A 24,180-nucleotide genomic window follows, 5' to 3' on the forward strand; every position below is an offset into this window, starting at 1 on the left:
ATTGTTATCAAAAACGTTTACATTGAATCCTTTTATTTTTTTAAAAACATACAGAAATGGAATGGAAGAAACCTAATCAAGACATAATTGAATTGCCATTATTGTTGTAACACTAGTTACAACAATATAATCCTCAAATGGAAACGGCAAACAACAACTGCACGAAGTAGACAGAAATGTTGCAGAACCACTGCCTCCACTCAACCCTTCTGTTGCTAGGCGGCCCCCTCCAGCTTCAGAGTCCAGGCATTTCCAGCGGACGCGGCCATCGGAGGCATAGAGATCACCAGCCCGCCTCCCTTCACTGGTTTCCATGTCAGTGGCATGTTAGGGTAGTCCAGGAGTGTCACCTACAAGTAATGCAAATCAAAGCACGCAAAACAATGTGTTAGAGTTCACAGTTGCTATAGTTACTTTGCATGGTTTACACAAGCAAAGGCTCACGTTGGTGGCTTTGGATGTCTTGGGCAGTGATAGCTGAAGCCTCTGGTTGGGGGGCCAGCCGAATATGACGGCATAGACAGAGTTGTTCTTTGCCGTGTAGCTGGAAAGAAAAGGAAGTTGTGTTGAGCACAGGGTTACCTAAGACCAAAAAATGTCCATGGGTTAAGGCAAGGCATGTTAATTAGTGTGGCACACCTCAAAACCCAAAAGCATGTGACATACGGTACATTCAGCACATTTTACTGGTCAATCAATAAACGACAAACTTTCAATAGAGAGAGGTAAAATAATAAAATAAAATATGAATTAAAAAATTGTGCGGATGTCGGCATGATGTGGAACAAAGGTTCCTTCGTCATGTTTGTCGGCACGGAACCAAGCGGGCCCTGCTCCATGCTTGGTCAGGCTAGGCTATGTGTTGGCCTGAAAGAGTCATGAAGGTAGCCTCATATAACCCACAATAACTAACTCCGCCTTCTCCCACTCAGCGACGGACTCACTAGAGGGGGGCGACGGCCGGCTCAGTCTGGTTCCTCCAGGCCTTGGAGCCGTACACCGCCTCCCCGTTAATCTTCAGCCAGCTGCCGATGTCCCGCAGCCTCTCCTCGAACACCGGGGGGATCATGCCGTCGCTCATGGGTCCGATGTTCAGCAGGTAGTTCCCACCGAAGGCCACCACGTACATCATGTCCTGAGAGGAGGGGAGGGGGAGGGGGAGACGGCATGGTGGGGGTCACCCTTCTTGAGTCTGTAAGTCAATCCATGGCATGCACTGATTACGATTAGGTTCAACCTGATTCTCAACAAGCCGGCAACCGTTCACATTGCTCAGTCGCACGCAGGTGTTTTTCTTTCTTTCTCACAAGGTGCAACACAGAACACCACAGGGAAATTGGTATTTAAACTCCTCCCCTTTTAGGAGGGGCTAACTGTAATCCGACCACAATAGAATATTTAAGTATTCCATTTCTTCATATTTTTATGTTTGTATTTATATTTGTGTTTGCGTTGATATTTTATGCTACATCAATTTCTAATTGAATACCGACATTTCAATTGTTTTTCCGCTTGCTAAGCCCTTTGTAATGTGGTTATCCACAGAGGCAAGCGTTTCATATCTGCTGCCTACCACCGCCATGTCCCGTGAGATAACTAAACAAAGTACCATCCGTCCACTACCTTCAGGATGTTGGGCAGGGTGAGCAGTTCCGTGGCCTTCATGTATCTGCGGTAGCCCCAGGACAGGCTGTCGATGGTCTGGCACTTCTCCCACTTGTGGGTGGGCACTTCGGTGGGCGAGTAGCGGTCGGCGCAGTTGTAGTAACCGCCATGCTTGCAGTAGCAGCCCTTACCCCACCTGTCATTGGTCACCACCACATCCTAAAAAAGGGAAACAGGCTATTACAAGTCAGATAAAAAAGTAACAAGACTGTAACAACTTCCCTGATATTGGATACTTTGTAGGCGGAGCTGATGTTTAAGGAGGGTTAAAGACTTTATGCAGATATGCATCTGGTACATACAAATTAAATACACTATCTAACATCTCATAGTTTTCATTAAAGCATAATACAAGGTTACAAAAATGTATGATCATTTGATTACCATGAATGGCCTCTAGATCTTTTGGGCGAATGTCCATTCAGTGCTAGATAATTAGTAATAATTACTCTTCAATAAAAACACATGGTATGTGCAGCATCAAACAGGACTGATATGTGCAACAACACAAGACTGGGGTTCACCTTGACCGGGCTGTCGTTGTAGAGCCAGGCCAGGAACTCGGTGGAGTTCCAGTAGGTGTCCGGTGCAGTCCAGTCCCCGTCCGACCAGATCAGATCCGGCTTGTAATTTTTCACCAGCTGTACCAGCTCTGGGAGCGCCTTGCCGAACACAAAGTCCTGGTTCTTGAAGCCGGAAGCTGCGTCAGCCAGGTAAAGTGGGTTGAACCATTCAAACATAGAATGGTACAATCCAAAGTGCAAATTCCTTTGTGGAGGAAGGGGTTGGGATATGCAAACATATGATTTATTTATTTTCAAGAACACAAAGAACACAAAAAAAAAGCTAAAAGCCTCCACACAATTCACAACGTTTCACAATAAGCATGAAAATGGAAGGAATGAACTATATATAATATCAGAATGGAATGTCAATATTGGGATACCACATGTTTATCTAACCTTTTAATTGAGAGTAGTGTGGATAGAATAGATAGATAGATAGATAGATAGAAGCAAAGGCCTACAAAAAGGCAAGAGGACATGACTATATTTCTTATGAAGTTGATTGGGTCTCACTTCTTCCTGACCGCTGCAGCCAGTTCTCCCACCAGGTCCCTGTGTGGACCAACGTCCACGGAGTTCCAGTTCCAAGATGTTGGTGAAGGCCAGTTAGTGAACCCGTCATGGTGCTTCGATGTAAACACCACATACCTGAACAAAGACAAAAAAGGACATGCATCAGCCCCTCGTGCATTAAATCCCCAAATCTCTACCGTCACGTTAATCAACAATATAAGTATGCTTTATTACGGACAATTACTCCCAAAATTATGTTTTTTTATGTTGTCTCTCGGGTTTAATCCAAAAAATCGGTGGATTGGCATGTGTAAACAGTCAGATGACTCAGGGCTATTATATTAAAACGCTAGAGAGTACTCACTTGGCACCAGACACTTCCAATATTTCGGCCCAACCGTTGGGGTCAAAGAATTCTGCATGAAACTCTTTTGCAAAGTCTGCGTATTGGAAGTCAGGTGGGTAGTTTTTGCGCATGAACTCAATTTCTTGTTGATATTTTAAAGCCTTCCACCAATACCAGAACCATTCACTGAACTTCCCAAAACCAGGGACAGAGAATACCCCCCAATGAATAAAAATACCGAATTTCGAATCGTCGAACCATTGCGGTAGGGGTCTTGCGTCCAGACTTTCCCAATCGGCCGTGTATCGCGCTCCGCATCCAAGCGCAAACACAAGAAGGGTCACTATTTGAATTATACGAGAATAGTTTATACCGCCTGCCATGCTTGGCAACGGTGGTGATCTATCAGCTATCCTGAATACATAAACGGAATTCAGTCCCGCTGCTATGATCATGTAGTATCCTAACCAGTGTTCTGCCCAACCTCCATAAGAAAAACTCGTTTAACAGGAACTGATAATCTATTCAACACAGAGCGATGGTGGCTGCAGAGGAATAACCCACCGCGCTTATTTGTTTAAGAAAATTAATTGACGGGAGCGGTCGCCAGCTTCATTATCCCTAGGCCTGTGACAAAATACCGAATGTTACAGTACTTTTGGAAAGACCATTTATAGCAAATAGGCTACATGAAAGAATACCATTCATCAGATGTACATTTAATTACAGACCAAAAAATAATCTTGTAGCATCAGCAGCCCATAATAGAACAATAAAATAATATAAAAATAGACAAAATATAGTAGCCTATTAACTCTTGTAAATAAATAATCATATCAAGTCTTTGATGTTACAACGTCTTCCATCAGAACGGCGTAAAACAGAACATCGATTTTGAACATCTGTAATTTGGCATTTTAAAACCTGCCACCTGCAGTTTTTGACTGCGGTCATGCCAGCCGACTCATCGAGATCGGCGGTCAAGCCAGCCGACCCAGTTTTTGGCCGTAGGCCTACCTGTATATACTAGCCATTACGGAAATAGCGTCTCAGAACTAGTTTAAAATAATAGCATTCGTCGGGTACATACAAAAAGACAGTCAATAAAAGCAAATACTATCAAAGGAAGTGTACGGCCGTTGTGGCATTTACTTTCAAAATAAGAGCCCACCAAAGATTCCAATCTGAGACATATTACAAATTATTTTGGTTTCGATTTAAAAGAGAATGCCCTGTTATTCCTTGCTCATTTAACTGCAGGGCGATAGTTCAAGACCCCATAGGGTCACCCACGAAGTTTCAGGACATTCTGACGTGTAGTTTCAAAATAAAAGCCCACCAAAAATTCCAATATGAGACATATTACATAGGATTTTGAATTCAATTTAAAAGAAAATACCCTGTTATTTCAGGCTCATTTCACTTCAGGGTTATAGTTCAAAACCCCATAGGGTCACCCAAGAAGTTTAAGAATATTCTGATGTGGAGTTTCAAAATAAAAGCCCACCAGAAATTCCAATATGAGTTATATTACATATGATTTTGGATTCAATTTAAAAGAAAATGCCCTGTTATTTCAGGCTCATTTCACTTCAAGGTTATAGATCATCACCCCATGGGGTCACGCAAGAAGTTTCAGAACATTCTGATGTGGAGTTTCAAAATAAAAGCCAACCAAGAATTCCAATATGAGACATATTAAATATAAATTTGGATTCAATTTAAAAGAAAATGCCCGGTTATTTCAGGCTAATTTCACTTCATGGTTATAGTTAATGACCCCATAGGGTCACCCAAGAAGTTTCAGAACATTCTGATATGGAGTTTCAAAATAAAAGCCAACCAAAATGTCCAATATGAGACATATGACATATGATTTTGGATTCTATTTAAAAGAAAATGCCCTGTTATTTCAGGCTCATTTCACTTCAAGGTTATAGTTAACGACCCCATAGGGTCACCCAAGAAGTTTCAGAACATTCTGATGTAGAGTTTCAAAATAAAAGCCCACCAGAAATTCCAATATGAGTTATATTACATATGATTTTGGATTCAATTTAAAAGAAAATGCCCTGTTATTTCAGGCTCATTTCACTTCAAGGTTATAGATCATCACCCCATGGGGTCACGCAAGAAGTTTCAGAACATTCTGATATGGAGTTTCAAAATAAAAGCCTACCAAAATGTCCAATATGAGACATATTACATATGATTTTGGATTCAATTTAAAAGAAAATGCCCTTTTATTTCAGGCTCATTTCACTTCACAGTTATAGGCCACGACCCCATAGGGTCACCCAAGAAGTTTCAGAACATTCTGATGTGGAGTTTCAAAATAAAAGCCCACCAAAAATTCCAATATGAGACATATTGCATATGATTTTGGATTCAATTTAAAAGAAAATGCCCCGTTATTTCTGGCTCATTTCACATCATGTTTATAGTTCAAGACGCCATAGGGTCACCTAAGAAGTTTCAGAACATTCTGAGGTGGAGTTTCAAAATAAAAGCCCACCAAAAATTCCAATATGAGACGTATTACATAGGATTTTGAATTCAATTTAAAAGAAAATACCCTGTTATTTCAGGCTCATTTCACTTCAGGGTTATAGTTCAAAACCCCATAGGGTCACCCAAGAAGTTTAAGAATATTCTGATGTGGAGTTTCAAAATAAAAGCCCACCAGAAATTCCAATATGAGTTATATTACATATGATTTTGGATTCAATTTAAAAGAAAATGCCCTGTTATTTCAGGCTCATTTCACTTCAAGGTTATAGATCATCACCCCATGGGGTCACGCAAGAAGTTTCAGAACATTCTGATGTGGAGTTTCAAAATAAAAGCCAACCAAGAATTCCAATATGAGACATGTTAAATATAAATTTGGATTCAATTTAAAAGAAAATGCCCGGTTATTTCAGGCTAATTTCACTTCATGGTTATAGTTAACGACCCCATAGGGTCACCCAAGAAGTTTCAGATCATTCTGATGTAGAGTTTCAAAATAAAAGCAAACCAAAATGGCCAATATGAGACATATGACATGATTTTGGATTCAATTTAAAAGAAGATGCCCTGTTATTTCAGGTTCATTTCAGTTTATGGTTATAGTTCATCACCCCATGGGGTCACGCAAGAAGTTTCAGAACATTCTGATGTGGAGTTTCAAAATAAAAGCCTACCAAAATGTCCAATATGAGACATATTACATATGATTAATATGTCTCATATTGGACACAGTTATAGGCCACGACCCCATTGGGTCACCCAAGAAGTTTCAGAACATTCTGATGTGGAGTTTCAAAATAAAAGCCCACCAAAAATTCCAATATGAGACATATTACATATGATTTTGGATTCAATTTAAAAGAAAATGCCCTTTTATTTCAGGCTCGTTTCACTTCACAGTTATAGGCCACAACCCCATAGGGTCACCCAAGAAGTTTCAGAACATTCTGATGTGGAGTTTCAAAATAAAAGCCCACCAAAAATTCCAATATGAGACATATTACATATGATTTTGGATTCAATTTAAAAGAAAATGCCCTGTCATTTCTGGCTCATTTCACATCATGTTTATAGTTCAAGACCCCATAGGGTCACCCAAAAAGTTTCAGAACATTCTGCGGTGGAGTTTCAAAATAAAAGCCCACCAAAAATTCCAATACGAGACATATTACATAGGATTTTGGATTCAATTTAAAAGAAAATACCCTGTTATTTCAGGCTCATTTCACTTCAGGGTTATAGTTCAAAACCCCATAGGGTCACCCAAGAAGTTTAAGAATATTCTGATGTGGAGTTTCAAAATAAAAGCCCACCAGAAATTCCAATATGAGACATATTAAACATGAATTTGGATTCAATTTAAAAGAAAATGCCCAGCTATTTCATGCTAATTTCACTTCATTTTTATAGGTAACGACCCCATAGGGTCACCCAAGAAGTTTCAGAACATTCTGATGTAGTTTCAAAATAAAAGCCCACCAAAAATTCCATTATGAGTCATATTACATATGATTTTGGATTCAATTTAAAAGAAAATGCCCTGTTATTTCAGACTAATTTACTTCATGGTTATAGTTCACGACCCCATGGGGTCACGCAAGAAGTTTCAGATCATTCTGATATGGAGTTTCAAAATAAAAGCAAACCAAAATGGCCAATATGAGACATATGACATGATTTTGGATTCAATTTAAAAGAAGATGCCCTGTTATTTCAGGTTCATTTCACTTTATGCTTATAGTTCATCACCCCATGGGGTCACCTAAGAAGTTTCAGAACATTCTGATGTGGAGTTTCAAAATAAAAGCCTACCAAAATGTCCAATATGAGACATATTACATATGATTTTGGATTCAATTTAAAAGAAAATGCCCTTTTATTTCAGGCTCATTTCACTTCACAGTTATAGGCCACGACCCCATAGGGTCACCCAAGAAGTTTCAGAACATTCTGATGTGGAGTTTCAAAATAAAAGCCCACCAAAAATTCCAATATGAGACATATTACATATGATTTTGGATTCAATTTAAAAGAAAATGCCCCGTTATTTCTGGCTCATTTCACATCATGTTTATAGTTCAAGACGCCATAGGGTCACCTAAGAAGTTTCAGAACATTCTGAGGTGGAGTTTCAAAATAAAAGCCCACCAAAAATTCCAATATGAGACATATTACATAGGATTTTGAATTCAATTTAAAAGAAAATACCCTGTTATTTCAGGCTCATTTCACTTCAGGGTTATAGTTCAAAACCCCATAGGGTCACCCAAGAAGTTTAAGAATATTCTGATGTGGAGTTTCAAAATAAAAGCCCACCAGAAATTCCAATATGAGTTATATTACATATGATTTTGGATTCAATTTAAAAGAAAATGCCCTGTTATTTCAGGCTCATTTCACTTCAAGGTTATAGATCATCACCCCATGGGGTCACGCAAGAAGTTTCAGAACATTCTGATATGGAGTTTCAAAATAAAAGCCAACCAAAATGTCCAATATGAGACATATGACATGATTTTGGATTATATTTAAAAGAAAATGCCCTGTTATTTCAGACTCATTTTACTTCAGGGTTATAGATCACGACCCCATGGGGTCACGCAACTCCACATCAGAATGTTCTGAAACTTCTTGCGTGACCCCATGGGGTCGTGAACTATAACCATGAAGTAAAATGAGTCTGAAATACCAGGGCATTTTCTTTTAAATTGAATCCAAAATCATGTCATATGTCTCATATTGGACATTTTGGTTGGCTTTTATTTTGAAACTCCACATCAGAATGTTCTGAAACTTCTTGCGTGACCCCATGGGGTTTTGAACTATAACCATTAAGTAAAATGAGTCTGAAATAACAGGGTATTTTCTTTTAAATTGAATCCAAAATCATATGTCATATGTCTCATATTGGACATTTTGGTTGGCTTTTATTTTGAAACTCCACATCAGAATGTTCTGAAACTTCTTGCGTGACCCCATGGGGTTGTGATCTATAACCATGATCAAAACCCCATGGGGTCACGCAAGAATTTTCAGAACATTCTGATGTGGAGTTTCAAAATAAAAGCCAACCAAAATGTCCAATATGAGACATATTACATATGATTTTGGATTCAATTTAAAAGAAAATGCCGTTATTTCCGGCTCATTTCACTTCAAGTTTATAGGTCACGGCCCCATAGGGTCACCCAAGAAGTTTCAGAACATTCTGATGTGGAGTTTCAAAATAAAAGACCACCAGATATTCCAATAGGAGACATATTACATATGATCTTGTATTCAATTTAAAAGAAGATGCCCTGTTATTTCTGGCTCATTTCACTTCATTGTTATAGTTCACGACCCCATAGGGTCACCCAAGAAGTTTCAGAACATTCTGATGTGGAGTTTCAAAATAAAAGCCTACCAAAATGTCCAATATGAGACATATTACATATGATTTTGGATTCAATTTAAAAGAAAATGCCCTGTTATTTCAGGCTCATTTCACTTCACAGTTATAGGTCACGACCCCATAGGGTCACCCAAGAAGTTTCCGAACATTGTAATATGTCTCATATTTGAATCTTTGGTGGGCTTTTATTTTGAAACTCCACATCAGAATGTTCTGGAACTTCTTGGGTGACCCTATGGGGTTGTGAACTATAACCCTGAAGTGAAATGAGCAAGGAATAACAGGGCATCTTCTTTTAAATCAAATCCAAAATCATTTTTAATATGTCTCAGATTGGAATGTTTGGTGGGCTTTTATTTCGAAAGTAAATACCACAACGGCCGTACACTTCCTTTGATAGTATTTGCTTTTATTGACTGCCTTTTTGTATGTACCCGACGAATGCTTTTATTTTAAACTAGTTCTGAAACGCTTACCGTAATGGCTAGTATATACAGGTACGGCAAAAAACTGGGTCGGCTGGCTTGACCGCCGATCTCGATGAGTCGGCTGGCATGACCGCAGTACTTTTTGCAGAGATCACTGCCAATGGTCCATCAGTCCAGCAGTCCGACCAACTAAGGACAAAGGTCAGAGCGAATCATTCATGCAACAATAGCAATATGGCCGCAGTGGAGGAAACACAACAACAGAGTGATGAATATGGTAAATGGACTGCATCTATATAGTGCTCTCATCAAAAGCGCTTGACAATATTCAGTGTTTCCCCCACTGTATGGTTAAGGCAGCCACCTTTACAACAATAGGGCCTCCTCTCCTCGACCGCCTTGACTAAGACATTTTCTGGGGGAAACACTGATATTGCATGACATTCACCCGTGCACTCATGCACACATTCTCACACCGGCGGCGGAGTCAACCATGAAAAGAGACAGCCAGCTTGTCGAGGGCAGTCAGGGTGAGGTACCTTGCTCACGGACACCTCAACACAGCCAGGAGAGGCCGGGGATCGAACGATTGATCGATCGTTGATTGGGTCTCACTTCTTCCTGACAGCTGCAGCCAGTTCTCCCTATAATGTCTCGCTTCGGCTTGTAGGACATGGACATCCAACGTCCAAGTACTGTCACGGGATTCCACTTGCCACCCCCACTGAAGTCACAGGCTAATGACTGAAACAACCTAATTGTGATTGCAAAAACATGCATTTGTGAAATGAGTTTTTGATGGGTCCACTCCTTAAGCCAGGGGTGTTTCTAGGTTTCATAAACATCCGGGGCTTAGCCCAGACGGAAAATGAAAATGATCCAAAATCTGACCGCAGCTGACCTCAGATCTGGTGAACTGGGCTTTTATTTCCTTCACTTCATATATTTCGACCAATCCTGTTGCTGGAGGCAGTTATTTGCAGACAAACTAGACCAGCCAATGAACATTTTAAAATGTAAATACACAGACATTTCTACATAATTAAGGTGTATGAAAGCTCCCTCTGCTGGACAACAGTCTCACACCAAACTACATTTTCCGTTTGAACCAACGTAGCTATAGTACATTGATGTGCGACGGGCTGGTGGATTGAACGTGTTGTAGTAGCAGAGAATGTCCTGCGGGGCAGTATGTACATTGTTAAATACATGAATAGGCTTGAATTTAGTAGTAATATGGATGTTTCATATTTTTACAAAATGGAATATGTGAACATTGCAGAATAACAATCATGTATATTAAATGTATTGCAGGAGTTTAGCTTGACATAAACCAAGTTAAAGGACAATTAAATGAACCGCAACAAGCATGTAGAAGTCAATTTGGGATTTTAATATATAAACAAAAACACTTGACAGATGTTTTAATACAATTTGTAAAGGAAAGCAGAGGAAAACATTTTTCCCAAATGAATCTTTTCAAAATGTCACCATCATTCCAAAAGCAAGTGAAGAGGTTGGTGTAAAAGCAGTCCTCCCTGACCAGCTCTGTCCCTGACTCTAAACCCTGACTCTCAACCCTAACGCTAAACCCTCTGAGGGCAGGAAGACGCGCCTCCAGTGTAAAGTTTTTAACCACAGAGAAGGAAGAAAAGAGGAAACAGTAGAGAGTAGTGAAGTAGTGAGGTTAGTGACAGACGTGAGGGAAAGGCGTGTGGAAGCACACGGTTACATGTGGGGTCAAGAAGATCACTCCCACTGGAGGTCATTGATCCATCAGCCTCAGATGAACTGAGGAGACGGGACCAGCAGGATGTCAGGATCAGGGCGGGTTTAGCTCAGGTGTGTCTACCCCCGACCAAACAGGATCAGGTGAGGTTCAGCTCAGGTGTGTCTGCCCGGACCAAACAAGGACAATGATTAGGTTCAATATTCAAAAGATGCAACATTATCTGAACCAAAGATAAGACATTAAGGAGCAGGCAGGCTTTAGGGCGCCTTGCTCAAGGACGCATCACTGTATTCTGAGGACTTGAACCCGGCACCATTGGTTTGAGAGTTGAACCCCCAACCCCTTACCTAGTCCACTATGTCCAGATAATGCACATTTATGAGGAATCCTTGATGGTAGAGTCCTGGTGGTCCTCAGGATTTGCCTTCCAGATGTATGGCTTCTCCATCAGTCCTCCAGATTCCTGGTCTGGTTGCAAACGTAATTGGTCTCTAATGTAAGGTAACAAACACAGTAGTAGTTTGTCTCTAATGTAAGGTAACAAACACAGGAGTAGTTGGGCTCTAATGCAAGGTAACAAACACAGGAGTAGTTGGGCTCTAATGTAAGGTAACAAACACAGGAGTAGTTGGGCTCTAATGTAAGGTAACAAACAGTAGTAGTTTGTTTATAATGTAAGGTAACAAACACAGTAGTAGTTGGGCTCTAATGTAAGGTAACAAACAGTAGTAGTTTGTTTATAATGTAAGGTAACAAACACAGTAGTAGTTGGGCTCTAATATCAGGTAACAAACACAGTAGTAGTTGGGCTCTAATGTAAAGTAACAAACACAGTAGTAGTTTGTCTCGAATGTAAGGTAAAAAACACAGGAGTAGTTGGGCTCTAATGCAAGGTCACAAACACAGGAGTAGTTTGCTCTAATATCAGGTAACAAACACAGTAGTAGTTTGTCTCTAATGTAAGGTCACAAACACAGGAGTAGTTGGGCTCTAATGGTGCGTAACAAAGTAGCAGCTGTAGTTTGTCTGGTAAACAACCACAATAGTATGCTTGTAACTTGTACTGGACAAACTAATCCTGCGTTACAACAAGTCCACTCGGTTTATTTTAGGCAAACTTACGAGGATCCTAGTTGGTGGAGTGATGTCGTCCTCCAGAGTCTTGGCTCCTCCATCAGCTCTCCTCAGCCAGAGTCCTGGTCTGGAACAAGCGAGTCTGGCCCTAAAGTCTGGTAACAAACATGTAGTTTGTCTTATTTTTAAGCCCTTTATTTCCAGTTTGTTTGGTTAATACAGCAGAGGAAAACATTTTTCCCAAATGAATCTTTTCAAAATGTCACCATCATTCCAAAAGCAAGTGAAGAGGTTGGTGTAAAAGCAGTCCTCCCTGACCAGCTCTGTCCCTGACTCTAAACCCTGACTCTCAACCCTAACGCTAAACCCTCTGAGGGCAGGAAGACGCGCCTCCAGTGTAAAGTTTTTAACCACAGAGAAGGAAGAAAAGAGGAAACAGTAGAGAGTAGTGAAGTAGTGAGGTTAGTGACAGACGTGAGGGAAAGGCGTGTGGAAGCACACGGTTACATGTGGGGTCAAGAAGATCACTCCCACTGGAGGTCATTGATCCATCGGCCTCAGATGAACTGAGGAGACGGGACCAGCAGGATGTCAGGATCAGGGCGGGTTTAGCTCAGGTGTGTCTACCCCCGACCAAACAGGATCAGGTGAGGTTCAGCTCAGGTGTGTCTGCCCGGACCAAACAAGGACAATGATTAGGTTCAATATTCAAAAGATGCAACATTATCTGAACCAAAGATAAGACATTAAGGAGCAGGCAGGCTTTAGGGCGCCTTGCTCAAGGACGCATCACTGTATTCTGAGGACTTGAACCCGGCACCATTGGTTTGAGAGTTGAACCCCCAACCCCTTACCTAGTCCACTATGTCCAGATAATGCACATTTATGAGGAATCCTTGATGGTAGAGTCCTGGTGGTCCTCAGGATTTGCCTTCCAGATGTATGGCTTCTCCATCAGTCCTCCAGATTCCTGGTCTGGTTGCAAACGTAATTGGTCTCTAATGTAAGGTAACAAACACAGTAGTAGTTTGTCTCTAATGTAAGGTAACAAACACAGGAGTAGTTGGGCTCTAATGCAAGGTAACAAACACAGGAGTAGTTGGGCTCTAATGTAAGGTAACAAACACAGGAGTAGTTGGGCTCTAATGTAAGGTAACAAACAGTAGTAGTTTGTTTATAATGTAAGGTAACAAACACAGTAGTAGTTGGGCTCTAATGTAAGGTAACAAACAGTAGTAGTTTGTTTATAATGTAAGGTAACAAACACAGTAGTAGTTGGGCTCTAATATCAGGTAACAAACACAGTAGTAGTTGGGCTCTAATGTAAAGTAACAAACACAGTAGTAGTTTGTCTCGAATGTAAGGTAAAAAACACAGGAGTAGTTGGGCTCTAATGCAAGGTCACAAACACAGGAGTAGTTTGCTCTAATATCAGGTAACAAACACAGGAGTAGTTTGCTCTAATATCAGGTAACAAACACAGTAGTAGTTTGTCTCTAATGTAAGGTCACAAACACAGGAGTAGTTGGGCTCTAATGGTGCGTAACAAAGTAGCAGCTGTAGTTTGTCTGGTAAACAACCACAATAGTATGCTTGTAACTTGTACTGGACAAACTAATCCTGCGTTACAACAAGTCCACTCGGTTTATTTTAGGCAAACTTACGAGGATCCTAGTTGGTGGAGTGATGTCGTCCTCCAGAGTCTTGGCTCCTCCATCAGCTCTCCTCAGCCAGAGTCCTGGTCTGGAACAAGCGAGTCTGGCCCTAAAGTCTGGTAACAAACATGTAGTTTGTCTTATTTTTAAGCCCTTTATTTCCAGTTTGTTTGGTTAATACAGCAGAGGAAAACATTTTTCCCAAATGAATCTTTTCAAAATGTCACCATCATTCCAAAAGCAAGTGAAGAGGTTGGTGTAAAAGCAGTCCTCCCTGACCAGCTCTGTCCCTGACTCTAAACCCTGACTCTCAACCCTAACGCTAAACCCTCTGAGGGCAGGAAGACGCGCCTCCAGTGTAAAGTTTTTAACCACAGAGAAGGAAGAAAAGAGGAAACAGTAGAGAGTAGTGAAGTAGTGAGGTTAGTGACAGACGTGAGGGAAAGGCGTGTGGAAGCACACGGTTACATGTGGGGTCAAGAAGATCACTCCCACTGGAGGTCATTGATCCATCGGCCTCAGATGAACTGAGGAGACGGGACCAGCAGGATGTCAGGATCAGGGCGGGTTTAGCTCAGGTGTGTCTACCCCCGACCAAACAGGATCAGGTGAGGTTCAGCTCAGGTGTGTCTGCCCGGACCAAACAAGGACAATGATTAGGTTCAATATTCAAAAGATGCAACATTATCTGAACCAAAGATAAGACATTAAGGAGCAGGCAGGCTTTCGGGCGCCTTGCTCAAGGACGCATCACTGTATTCTGAGGACTTGAACCCGGCACCATTGGTTTGAGAGTTGAACCCCCAACCCCTTACCTAGTCCACTATGTCCAGATAATGCACATTTATGAGGAATCCTTGATGGTAGAGTCCTGGTGGTCCTCAGGATTTGCCTTCCAGATGTATGGCTTCTCCATCAGTCCTCCAGATTCCTGGTCTGGTTACAAACGTAATGGTCTCTAATGTAAGGTAACAAACACAGTAGTAGTTTGTCTCTCATGTAAGGTAACAAACACAGGAGTAGTTGGGCTCTAATGTAAGGTAACAAACAGTAGTAGTTTGTTTATAATGTAAGGTAACAAACACAGTAGTAGTTGGGCTCTAATATCAGGTAACAAACACAGTAGTAGTTGGGCTCTAATGTAAAGTAACAAACACAGTAGTAGTTTGTCTCGAATGTAAGGTAACAAACACAGGAGTAGTTGGGCTCTAATTCAAGGTCACAAACACAGGAGTAGTTTGCTCTAATATCAGGTAACAAACACAGGAGTAGTTTGCTCTAATATCAGGTAACAAACACAGTAGTAGTTTGTCTCTAATGTAAGGTCACAAACACAGGAGTAGTTGGGCTCTAATGGTGCGTAACAAAGTAGCAGCTGTAGTTTGTCTGGTAAACAACCACAATAGTATGCTTGTAACTTGTACTGGAAAAACTAATCCTGCGTTACAACAAGTCCACTCGGTTTATTTTAGGCAAACTTACGAGGATCCTAGTTGGTGGAGTGATGTCGTCCTCCAGAGTCTTGGCTCCTCCATCAGCTCTCCTCAGCCAGAGTCCTGGTCTGGAACAAGCGAGTCTGGCCCTAAAGTCTGGTAACAAACATGTAGTTTGTCTTATTTTTAAGCCCTTTATTTCCAGTTTGTTTGGTTAATACAAACTTACAATCCTTGTTGGTAGAGTGATGGTCATCCTCCAGATTCACGGCTCCCCTACCAGCTCGCCTCCGCTCCAGAAACACGTTCTAGTAAGTAAACACAGCGGTAGTTGGTTAACGCATGTCAAAGTAACAGCTGTATTTTGCCCTTTAAGTCAACCATGTAAGTAAATACAAAAAGAGGAATCCTTGTTGGTCGATTCCTAGTCTGGCTCATATGACTCTTGCATAACGCCCGTATAAATTAACTCACAGCTTGGCACAGATTTAAAGTCATAAAGATGATCAAAACCAGACCTAAACTACCGTGGATTTTGGTGTTTCAGATGAGCTTGGTGATGGTTACCCTCTGGTCCGGTGCTGCAGGCCCCTGGTCTCCAGCCCCAGTCTCCGGTCCACCCTGGCACCACAAGCCTCCGGTCCCCAGCCTCGCCTTTCAGCTACAGCAGCAGGTTTATATCAGCATTTGCCCAACAATAAACTTATTTGACTCATCCAAAACAGAGTTACACAATTAATTGAACTATTATTTTATAACTCAAGGCCAGAAAAGACTTGAGACCAGACATGAGCATCCCGTTTTTGGGAATGAAGACAGCAGTCCACAAGTTTAAAGAAGTGGTTCAGGCCATGCATTGAAACTGACCTGAGAAGACTCTACTCACACAGAGCACTGACCTGTTCTGGAGGACTTCTGACAGGAGGTGGAGGTCTGGCTCTGGGTGAGGAGGTGGAGGTCTGGCTCTGGGTGAGGAGGTGGAGGTCTGGCTCTGGGTGAGGAGGTGGAGGTCTGGCTCTGGGTGAGGAGGCAGACACCTTGGGACAAACTACACGTTACCTTTTTAACCTTTTACAGTTCTACAGTATCTTCTACTGTAACATGTGGGAATGACGGACATTATTTTAGCTTTGATATTATCCAGTTGGTAACTCTGCACCAAAGTCGTTCTTTAACGTCATTCCATTGGGTAGGGTTTAACTTCTGTGGCAATTAATGACAGCATATATTTAGAACGTACAAAAGCTGAAGTAACAAAGAACACTAAGCAGTATCGATATTAAATCAAATATACTCAGCCATATTCAGGTGCTGGGTTCCGTTGAAGAAATGTCAAATTATCTTCCACCTTGAAATGATTTTCAGCCAGTCAAAAATGGGCCCGCAAGTAGAACGCTGTTTTTGTACGCAGTGAGAGTCCCGCAACGTCATCTTGGTTAAAAGTACGGCGCAACCATCGGAAATTATCAACATATTGTACGAAGTACGTCTCAGTATGTATTTAATATCAAACTTTAGTTGTTTAAGATAGGGGCAACAATTCCCAATGGAAAACGACTGAAAGATAGTTTCTGTTGGCAACGCCTCGAGGTTACTCAAATACAATCCAGAACGTTCCGCCAGATTCCCTCAGGGGACTCCCTTCAAACTAACTGCCAGGTGGTTTCTTATGGTTGTCAAGACTACAACGTTCTATGCTAACCATTGGGACTAAATCAAGTGACCGCACTCAAAACCTTCCACGGCGGGAAGCACAAACCGTCCGACTGGAATACGAACATTCCGGCCGGAACCAACCAAAAAAACCGAACCAGCGCCTCACCTTGAGCTGAACGGAGGAAGATCCTGAAGTCCAGCGATGGTCTTCATTAAAACACAGCCAACAGACTTACCTTGAGATCTGTTTGTTGCTGTTGGTCATTAATACTATTCAGTGTACCTTTACATTATTATGCACCCAGTGTGTACAAGTTATATCACTCAAAACCATACGAAGAACCAAACTACCATGTACGTCCCACAACAACTTTAAACCTAAAATCCAGGAATCATTCAATACAAAACCGTGTCTACATTTTACAATTATCTAGATTATTCAGGGTACAAACCATACAGAGAAAAACTAAACGTTGAGCTCACAGAGAGCCGACCATAGCCCTGCAACGTCACCCTGACCGCCTCATCACCAACAGCAAATCATGCCAGCCAGCCAACACATGTACAGCTCCAGTGAGAAGTGGGCATCTGAGTGAAAGGACTGCCCATAATAAAAAGAAGCCCAATTCCTGAACTATCCAACCATCTTCATGGCTTAAAGATTTACAGACTTGACATTCCATTGTGTTCCAATAACCTTAGTCCGCTCCCTCGTTACTTATAAAACTCTACATCTCCATCACTAGAGTGTTGCATTCTACTCATGGGGGTGTGGTCTGAGTGAGCAGAGATGCATGCTGGGATACAGTGCAGTCTGAAGTCTTCAGTTCCATAGACACGCCCCTCAGGAGAAACCAAGTGTTTGTGAATCTGTCGTGACATCAGTTACATGAGCTGGAATATCCTTCAAGATGGCGCCAGGATTCTCAGAGGAGAAAGGCCAAGAGGAAGATGTGTGGGTTCTTCCTCGCAGCCAGTGGAACCTAACAACGGTCTTCATCAGAGTACCATGGAACACTTTGAAACAGTCTCCTCTTTACACCTTGAAGCCCCAGTGAAGGTTTCCTTACCTCCTCAGCTGAAGAGCACAACTTCAGCTTGAAGAGCACAACTTCAGCTTGAAGAGCACAACTTCAGCTTGCAGAGCGCTCTAGCTGGAGTTCCCGGATTGGTTCTGATTTAAGGGAACCAATCGTTTAGCTAGTCCTGTCCGAAACAATTAGTTCAGCCTGAGAAGACGTGCAACTGAGAGCAAGACAAGATCCACAGGGCTCTCCATCAATCCAGCCAGGTAGGAAGAGCCGTCTCATTACAGGTCTGAAGGTCATCTTGAATATCCATTTAGGTCCCTTTCCAACGTCAGACTCCCCTTGTGGAATTCCTTTTGGTGTCCATCCTCCATTGATCCTGATTGGTGTAGTCCTAGTTTGAAGTCACTGATCTGAACACGCCCCTTGCATCCTTTTACACTTGAGATTGGATACTCTCCTTACTGCCCAGTGTGTTGGATCTCGCTCCGGAGCATCACTCAGGGCTCTTCATGTCCACTGGAGGTCCTTAAGTAAACTTGTGGCCGTCCATCCGGTATGATTTAGTTGACCATTCCAATATCTCAAGCCAATCACACAGACCCCCCCGTATGAACATTATCACTTTCAAAGCAAGCCGGACACACGCACATAGAACCCAGGAAAGGCACGTAGAAACCCATGCCAGGTGTTAGTGGGAGACACACACACACACACAGTAGAACCCTAGCGATGCTAAAAAAAATCTTCCATCTCATGTCAAACCCAAACACACATACCCACACACCACTGAGCCATAAAAGTCCAAACAATCATGCAGGGTAAAAACCTCATAGCAAATAACATTCCATCACCCCCCCCCAGGCTCTCCTGCCAGGGCACCCATAACAGAACAACCAATGTCTCCAGAGACGTAAATTATGTACAACATTCTTCAGTGGCGTCCCACATTGGTGATGGATTATGCTTGGCGTCTCCAAAATGTGTCCCAGGTTGATTCAACATCTCTGAAGTCATGTCTTTGAAGTCCGGTGGTTTCCTGAATGAGGGGCCTTCACAGATGCAAACGGTGCAGCTTTAGTCAGCCTGAGGACAGGAAGGAGATCATCTGTTCAGAAGACCACCCAGTGGAGGGGGGTGGCTCTTGAGGAGCAGGATCCATATGGGGATGGCCCCAAATAAGACCTTCTTGGAAATGAAACTGTTCCTGAGGAGTCACGATGCCTGGAGGGGACTGTTGAATGTGTTCCATGGTTCTCTGTGTCAGACTGAAGTTGTGTTTTAGTCGTTGAGATGAGGAGCCCCCTCATCTCCCCCTGGTGTTTCTCCTTCTGAATCCCTGTCTCCATCTTTAAGAACTTTCCAGTCCATGTAACTGACGACACGACAGTTTCTCAAACACTCGGTTTCCCCTGAGGGGGCGTGTCTACGGACCTGTAGACTCGAGACAGCTCTGTACCCCAGTATGCACCTCTGCTCACTCAGCCCACACCACAGACTCATCAGTAAAGCAACACTCATGTGATGAAGAAGCAGAGCTCAGGAGAGTAGAATGAAAGAAGACTGATGATATCAGAACCCAACCCATTACTCCAGCTTACAACAATAACTTGGAGCCTGTAACCATTTTAACAAATCATTAAAACCAACATAAACCAAACGCCTAAGTAACCCATGAACCAATAAAACATCCTTACTACTCAGATCAACTTTCAGGTAACAGGTTAACTCACCAGGAAGCCAAAATACATCAATGTGCCCAAGAGTAATGAGAAATTAATGACTTACAGTTTGCAGTTATGCCTCATGGTTAAGTTGAGATACTCACAGAACTGCAGTTAAATATCCATGATAGACCTTTGAAGGAAGGAACAGTTTACTCATGGTCCAAATTTCAAATGACAGTTAAACCACCAGAATCCCCTTCACACATTACCAGTGATTTATATTCAACACAGTGGAGGCTTCTTCATTGAGGAAAGGGAGGAAGATCCTCCTTAACATTGTTGAGAATAAAAAAAAATATAGATTGCCCAGACTACTGTAATGAATTAATGCCCTTAAATATGACTACTTTAATGCCTTTGAATATATAATGTTCGTTTCCATGGGTAAAGGGACATTAGCACCCCCTATCGCCTTTTGCCAATTACTTCAGGGAGGGAGGTCAGCCTCCGTTGACTCCTGGTTGACTCCCATTCATTACCCAGAAAGTACTGGCGACCGAAATCATCTGAAGGATAACGAAATTCTAACATTTGCGAATAAAGTATACAATGGAAACAGAGGACATTGTTCCTGTTGTTTAATTACACAAAGCATTCCGTTCAGTGAGTTACAGTGCCAAGTTAGCGGCCAAAGAAAAAGGTAGACCACTTCGCAAAATCGAGATCACCAAAAGTAATGGCAACGTCAGTGTTGTGGGTGCTACATGGTTTGCTAGGTACTCATGGCTTACTGGTAGCATTACTAGCAATCAATTGTATTGCTGGCCCTGTTTGCTAATGAATAATGGCAAATCTCCAGCGTGGGCCGTTCATGGTTTCCCTGATGTGAAAAATCTTGATAGGGCAACCAAATGCCACGACTTGTCAAGTTCACGTTGCTGCTATGCATTACTGTTCTCGTTCTTTTACTAGTTTGTTACTCTGACCCTTCTGTTTGATATTGTGGAAAGGGTGTATGATTCAGAGCATGATGCATTTTAAATGGCATCACTTTTGGTCAGTCTTTTCTTAAAACAATTGTTACTGAAAATAAACATAGCTAAATTACAACCAATAACTTCAGTCATTGAGGGCAAAAATAGGCCCAGATTTTTTTAATTACTTTTACAAATCAAGAGTAGGCCTGATTTGAAAATTGGGCTTTGCATCCTTTCCTACTGTCCTTGTAGACCATTTCAAAGACATGCTGCCCACCAGCTTTCAAATGACAGTGACGCCACTGGTGGCTTTGTATCAAATTTATTCAAATTTATCCCTCCATACTATTTTGTAGTTCACCAAAACACCCTGAAACAACTTGAGTCTCACATTCTTATGCCACCATACATCAACAGTGCAAGCAGGCCAATTGCAACCAAGCACGCAGTCCTTCCTCCCTCACTTTAAAATCTACCAGCCGTCACTGATTCAACATACAAGTCCCGTCAGTTGTGCTTTGCCACACAATACTACTCACATCAGGTTCAGATGAGATGCTCCTCTTTACTTCAAAAAGTCTTTAACCTGTGAAACTGGAAGAGATGTTAAATAAGTCACAACAGTCCACAAACAAATGTACTGTCCGGTTCCCTTTTAAGTGAAACGCACCAGATGCAACCAATTAACAAATTAAGAAAACCACCTGGCAGGCGAGCTGCGGCAGGTTAGCTAATTAGTAAAACTCAATGCAGGTTCGGCACCCTGGGGCCTCATGTACTAAGGTTGCGTACGCACAAAAACGTGGCGTACGTCCTTTTCCACGCTCACGTTCAGATGTACAAAACGTGAAATGACCGTAAAAATGTGCGGTCCCCACGCCAGCTCCAGAGCTGTCGTACGCACGTTTCTACAGCTATTGTTCCTTTGGCGACACTTAGAGGTGACGCTGGGAAACTGGGAAAAAAGGTGAAAACCATGACTCATCAGAGTGATTTGCACATCAGAGACACACTAATGAACGATTAACACACCTTGCAATTATATGGGTGGCTATAAAAGCATGCGCAATGGATGAAGACAATTGTTTTAAAAATGGCTGCGTTAGCGTTGTTAGAGGACATCGCAAATGGTCAAATCCGAAGGGAACGTATATTTAGGGAACGCGAGGACTTAATCGCAAATGATGATGATTGGCTCATGAGCCGATTTCGTTTCCCCAGGCCAGTATTACTGGAGCTGTGCGCAGAGCTGCGGCCGGCCCTAGAGCGCCACACAGCCAGGAGCCAGGGGTTGTCCGTGCCCACACAGGTGCTGAACACGCTGGGGTTCCTGGCAACAGGGGCCTTCCAGCGGGAGCTGGCCGATCGGTCAGGAGTGTGCCAGTCCACCCTGAGCCGAGCCATGCCAGCTGTGTGGGACGGAATCATCATATGAGATTAATATGAGTCCAGACCGGCCTCATATGCATTAATGCATTAATATGAGATAATTAATGCATTCAAAGCCGAGCCACGCCGCCTTGCCCTGTGAATTCAGTTGCAGCGCAAATATAGCAGCAAATACGTTGCATTCTTAACCCAGCAGCGGTGTTGTTCAGATACTGATTAAATGGGTTTGTTAACCATGCGTAATAGTACGGCTCCATGAGTATGCGCACACGTTCTATGTGTTCTTCATCTCTGGGCACTGCGTCCCTTTATGTTTTGCAGCGGTTGCATTTGTTCTCTGTTAAAATACATGGTTAATGTATTATTTTGGAGTTAATAAATAAAAAATAAAAAAAAAGGAACACCACTAGTTTCTGGCTACGCCACTGGTGTCACCGATCAAAGCGGCCACTCACAAATCGAAGGGGGAGAGTTCCCCCACTCCCGTCCCCCCTCCTGTTGCGGTCACGCTTCGGCGGTGGGCAGAAACCCTCCCGCTTCACCTCCACCTTGAGGTCTGAACACTTTTTTTTAATTTCAGAGTGTGTGCGCTGCTGAGACCCCACTGCATTGACAGCCTCGCAAAACACGCTCCCACTCACTTCTCTTTTGTTTTGCATTTATCGCCCTGTTGACAGGGTTCCAAATATGCTTGCGTTTAGTTTTTTGCCTCTGTTCATGGTGCCAGGTGATCGGATTAAGAGTGAAACCTCGGCATATTGCGCTCAATTCACGTTGATTGAGATGTACAAAAGAAACGTGCTTGGATCCATGCGTTCGCACACTTTGATACATCTGAATTTATTTGTTGCGTAAGACAGTTTCCTGTTCTGGGTTTTGGCGTACGCCAGTTTCAGTATGAAATCCACGCAAGTCTTAGTACATGAGGCCCCCTGTGGTCTTCTTGGCAACAGTGAGAGGCTATTTCAGCTCTGTGTTTGATCTTAAATGACCTCCCTCATTTTAATTAAAGGGATGAGTCTGATTTGACTGATTTAGAAAAAAGAATTCATTCAATTCACCTTACTGTGTGCGCGAGTCTGTGTGTGTGTGTGTGTGTGTGTGTGTGTGTGTGTGTGTGAGAGAAGGAGGCTTTCATCAAAAAGACCAGAGAAACTCAATCACTGGTTTAACTGGAGTCATCCCCTACCACCACACACGTTAACACAAAATTATGCTTTTTTTTATGTTGTCTCTCAGGTTTAATCAATCAAATCGATGGATTGGCATGTGTAAACAGTCAGATGACTCAGGGCTATTATATTAAAACGCTAGAGTACTCACTTGACACCAGACGCTTCCAATATTTCGGCCCAACCGTTGGGGTCAAAGAATTCTGCATGAAACTCTTTTGCAAAGTCTGCGTATTGGAAGTTACGCAGACTTCTTTGAGTTCAGAAATTGAACTCAATTTCTTGTTGATATTTTAAACCCTTCCACCAATACCAGAGCCAGTGGCGTAACTATCGGTAAGCAGGGTATGCGGGTGCGTACGGGCCCGGGGCCAATCAGGGGCCCCCAAAAAAAAAGAAAAAAAGAAATCGCTCCACCCCCCCCCCTCCCCGGTCAACAATGGTTCCGAAACCCCCCCCCCGGTCAACAATCGCTCTGACCCTCCCCCCCCCCCCCCCCCCCCGGTCAACAATCGTAACGGGGGGGGGGGGGGGGGGGCCCGCCTTGAACATCCTGCATACGGGCCCGTCGTTGCCTTGTTACGCCACTGACCAGAACCATTCACTGAACCTCCCAAAACCAGGGACAGAGAATACCGCCCAATGAATACAGATTTGTGAAACCATTGCGGTAGGGGTCTTGCGTCCAGACTTTCCCAATCGGCCGTGTATCGCGCTCCGCATCCAAGCGCAAACACAAGAAGGGTCGCTATTTGAATTATACGGAATTCAGTCCCGCTGCTATGATGTAGTATCCTAACCAGTGCCCTCCCCAACCTCCAAAAGAAAAATTTGTTAAACAGGAACTGATAATTCTATTCAACACAGAGCGATGGTGGCTGCAGAGGAATAACCCACCGCGCTTATTTGTTTAAGAAAATAAATTGATGGAAGCGGTCGCCAGCTTCATTATCTTGACCTTATTAATATAGGCC

The 24,180-nt window shown here is 42.6% G+C and overlaps 1 protein-coding gene across 2 annotated transcripts; it reads right to left on the bottom strand.

Annotated features, from left to right (window-relative positions):
• Positions 1 to 16: 16 nt before the first annotated feature.
• On the bottom strand, positions 17 to 24,054 carry LOC115535656 (tissue alpha-L-fucosidase). Of its 2 annotated transcripts, XM_030347049.1 has the most exons (8): positions 23,870 to 24,054; positions 3,109 to 3,348; positions 2,745 to 2,879; positions 2,190 to 2,433; positions 1,624 to 1,824; positions 945 to 1,135; positions 445 to 544; positions 17 to 350 (listed from the first exon to the last, which is right to left on the bottom strand). In XM_030347049.1, the coding sequence occupies exons 2-8, from the start codon at positions 3,219 to 3,221 to the stop codon at positions 216 to 218; spliced, it is 1,119 nt and encodes a 372-aa protein (XP_030202909.1). In that variant the 5' UTR covers positions 3,222 to 3,348; positions 23,870 to 24,054; the 3' UTR covers positions 17 to 215. The 2 variants fall into 2 exon arrangements, with proteins under 2 accessions (XP_030202909.1, XP_030202908.1); XM_030347048.1 differs by lacking the exon at positions 23,870 to 24,054 and having other exon boundaries at positions 3,109 to 3,665.
• Between the last annotated feature and the right edge of the window lie 126 nt (positions 24,055 to 24,180).

Source organism: Gadus morhua, chromosome 22 (genome assembly GCF_902167405.1).
Source record: "Gadus morhua chromosome 22, gadMor3.0, whole genome shotgun sequence".
Classification (NCBI taxonomy): domain Eukaryota; kingdom Metazoa; phylum Chordata; class Actinopteri; order Gadiformes; family Gadidae; genus Gadus; species Gadus morhua.

What these genes read in the sequence shown, in the direction of transcription:
- LOC115535656 (XM_030347048.1), bottom strand. Translation starts at nt 3,545, where the DNA reads ATGATCATAGCAGCGGGACTGAATTCCGTTTATGTATTCAGGATAGCT. An exon ending in ACAACGACAGCCCGGTCAAG is followed by an intron (nt 1,825 to 2,189) that starts GTGAACCCCAGT and finishes TCCCTTTTTTAG; the next exon opens with GATGTGGTGGTGACCAATGA. An exon ending in CCCTGCCCAACATCCTGAAG is followed by an intron (nt 1,136 to 1,623) that starts GTAGTGGACGGA and finishes CCCTCCTCTCAG; the next exon opens with GACATGATGTACGTGGTGGC.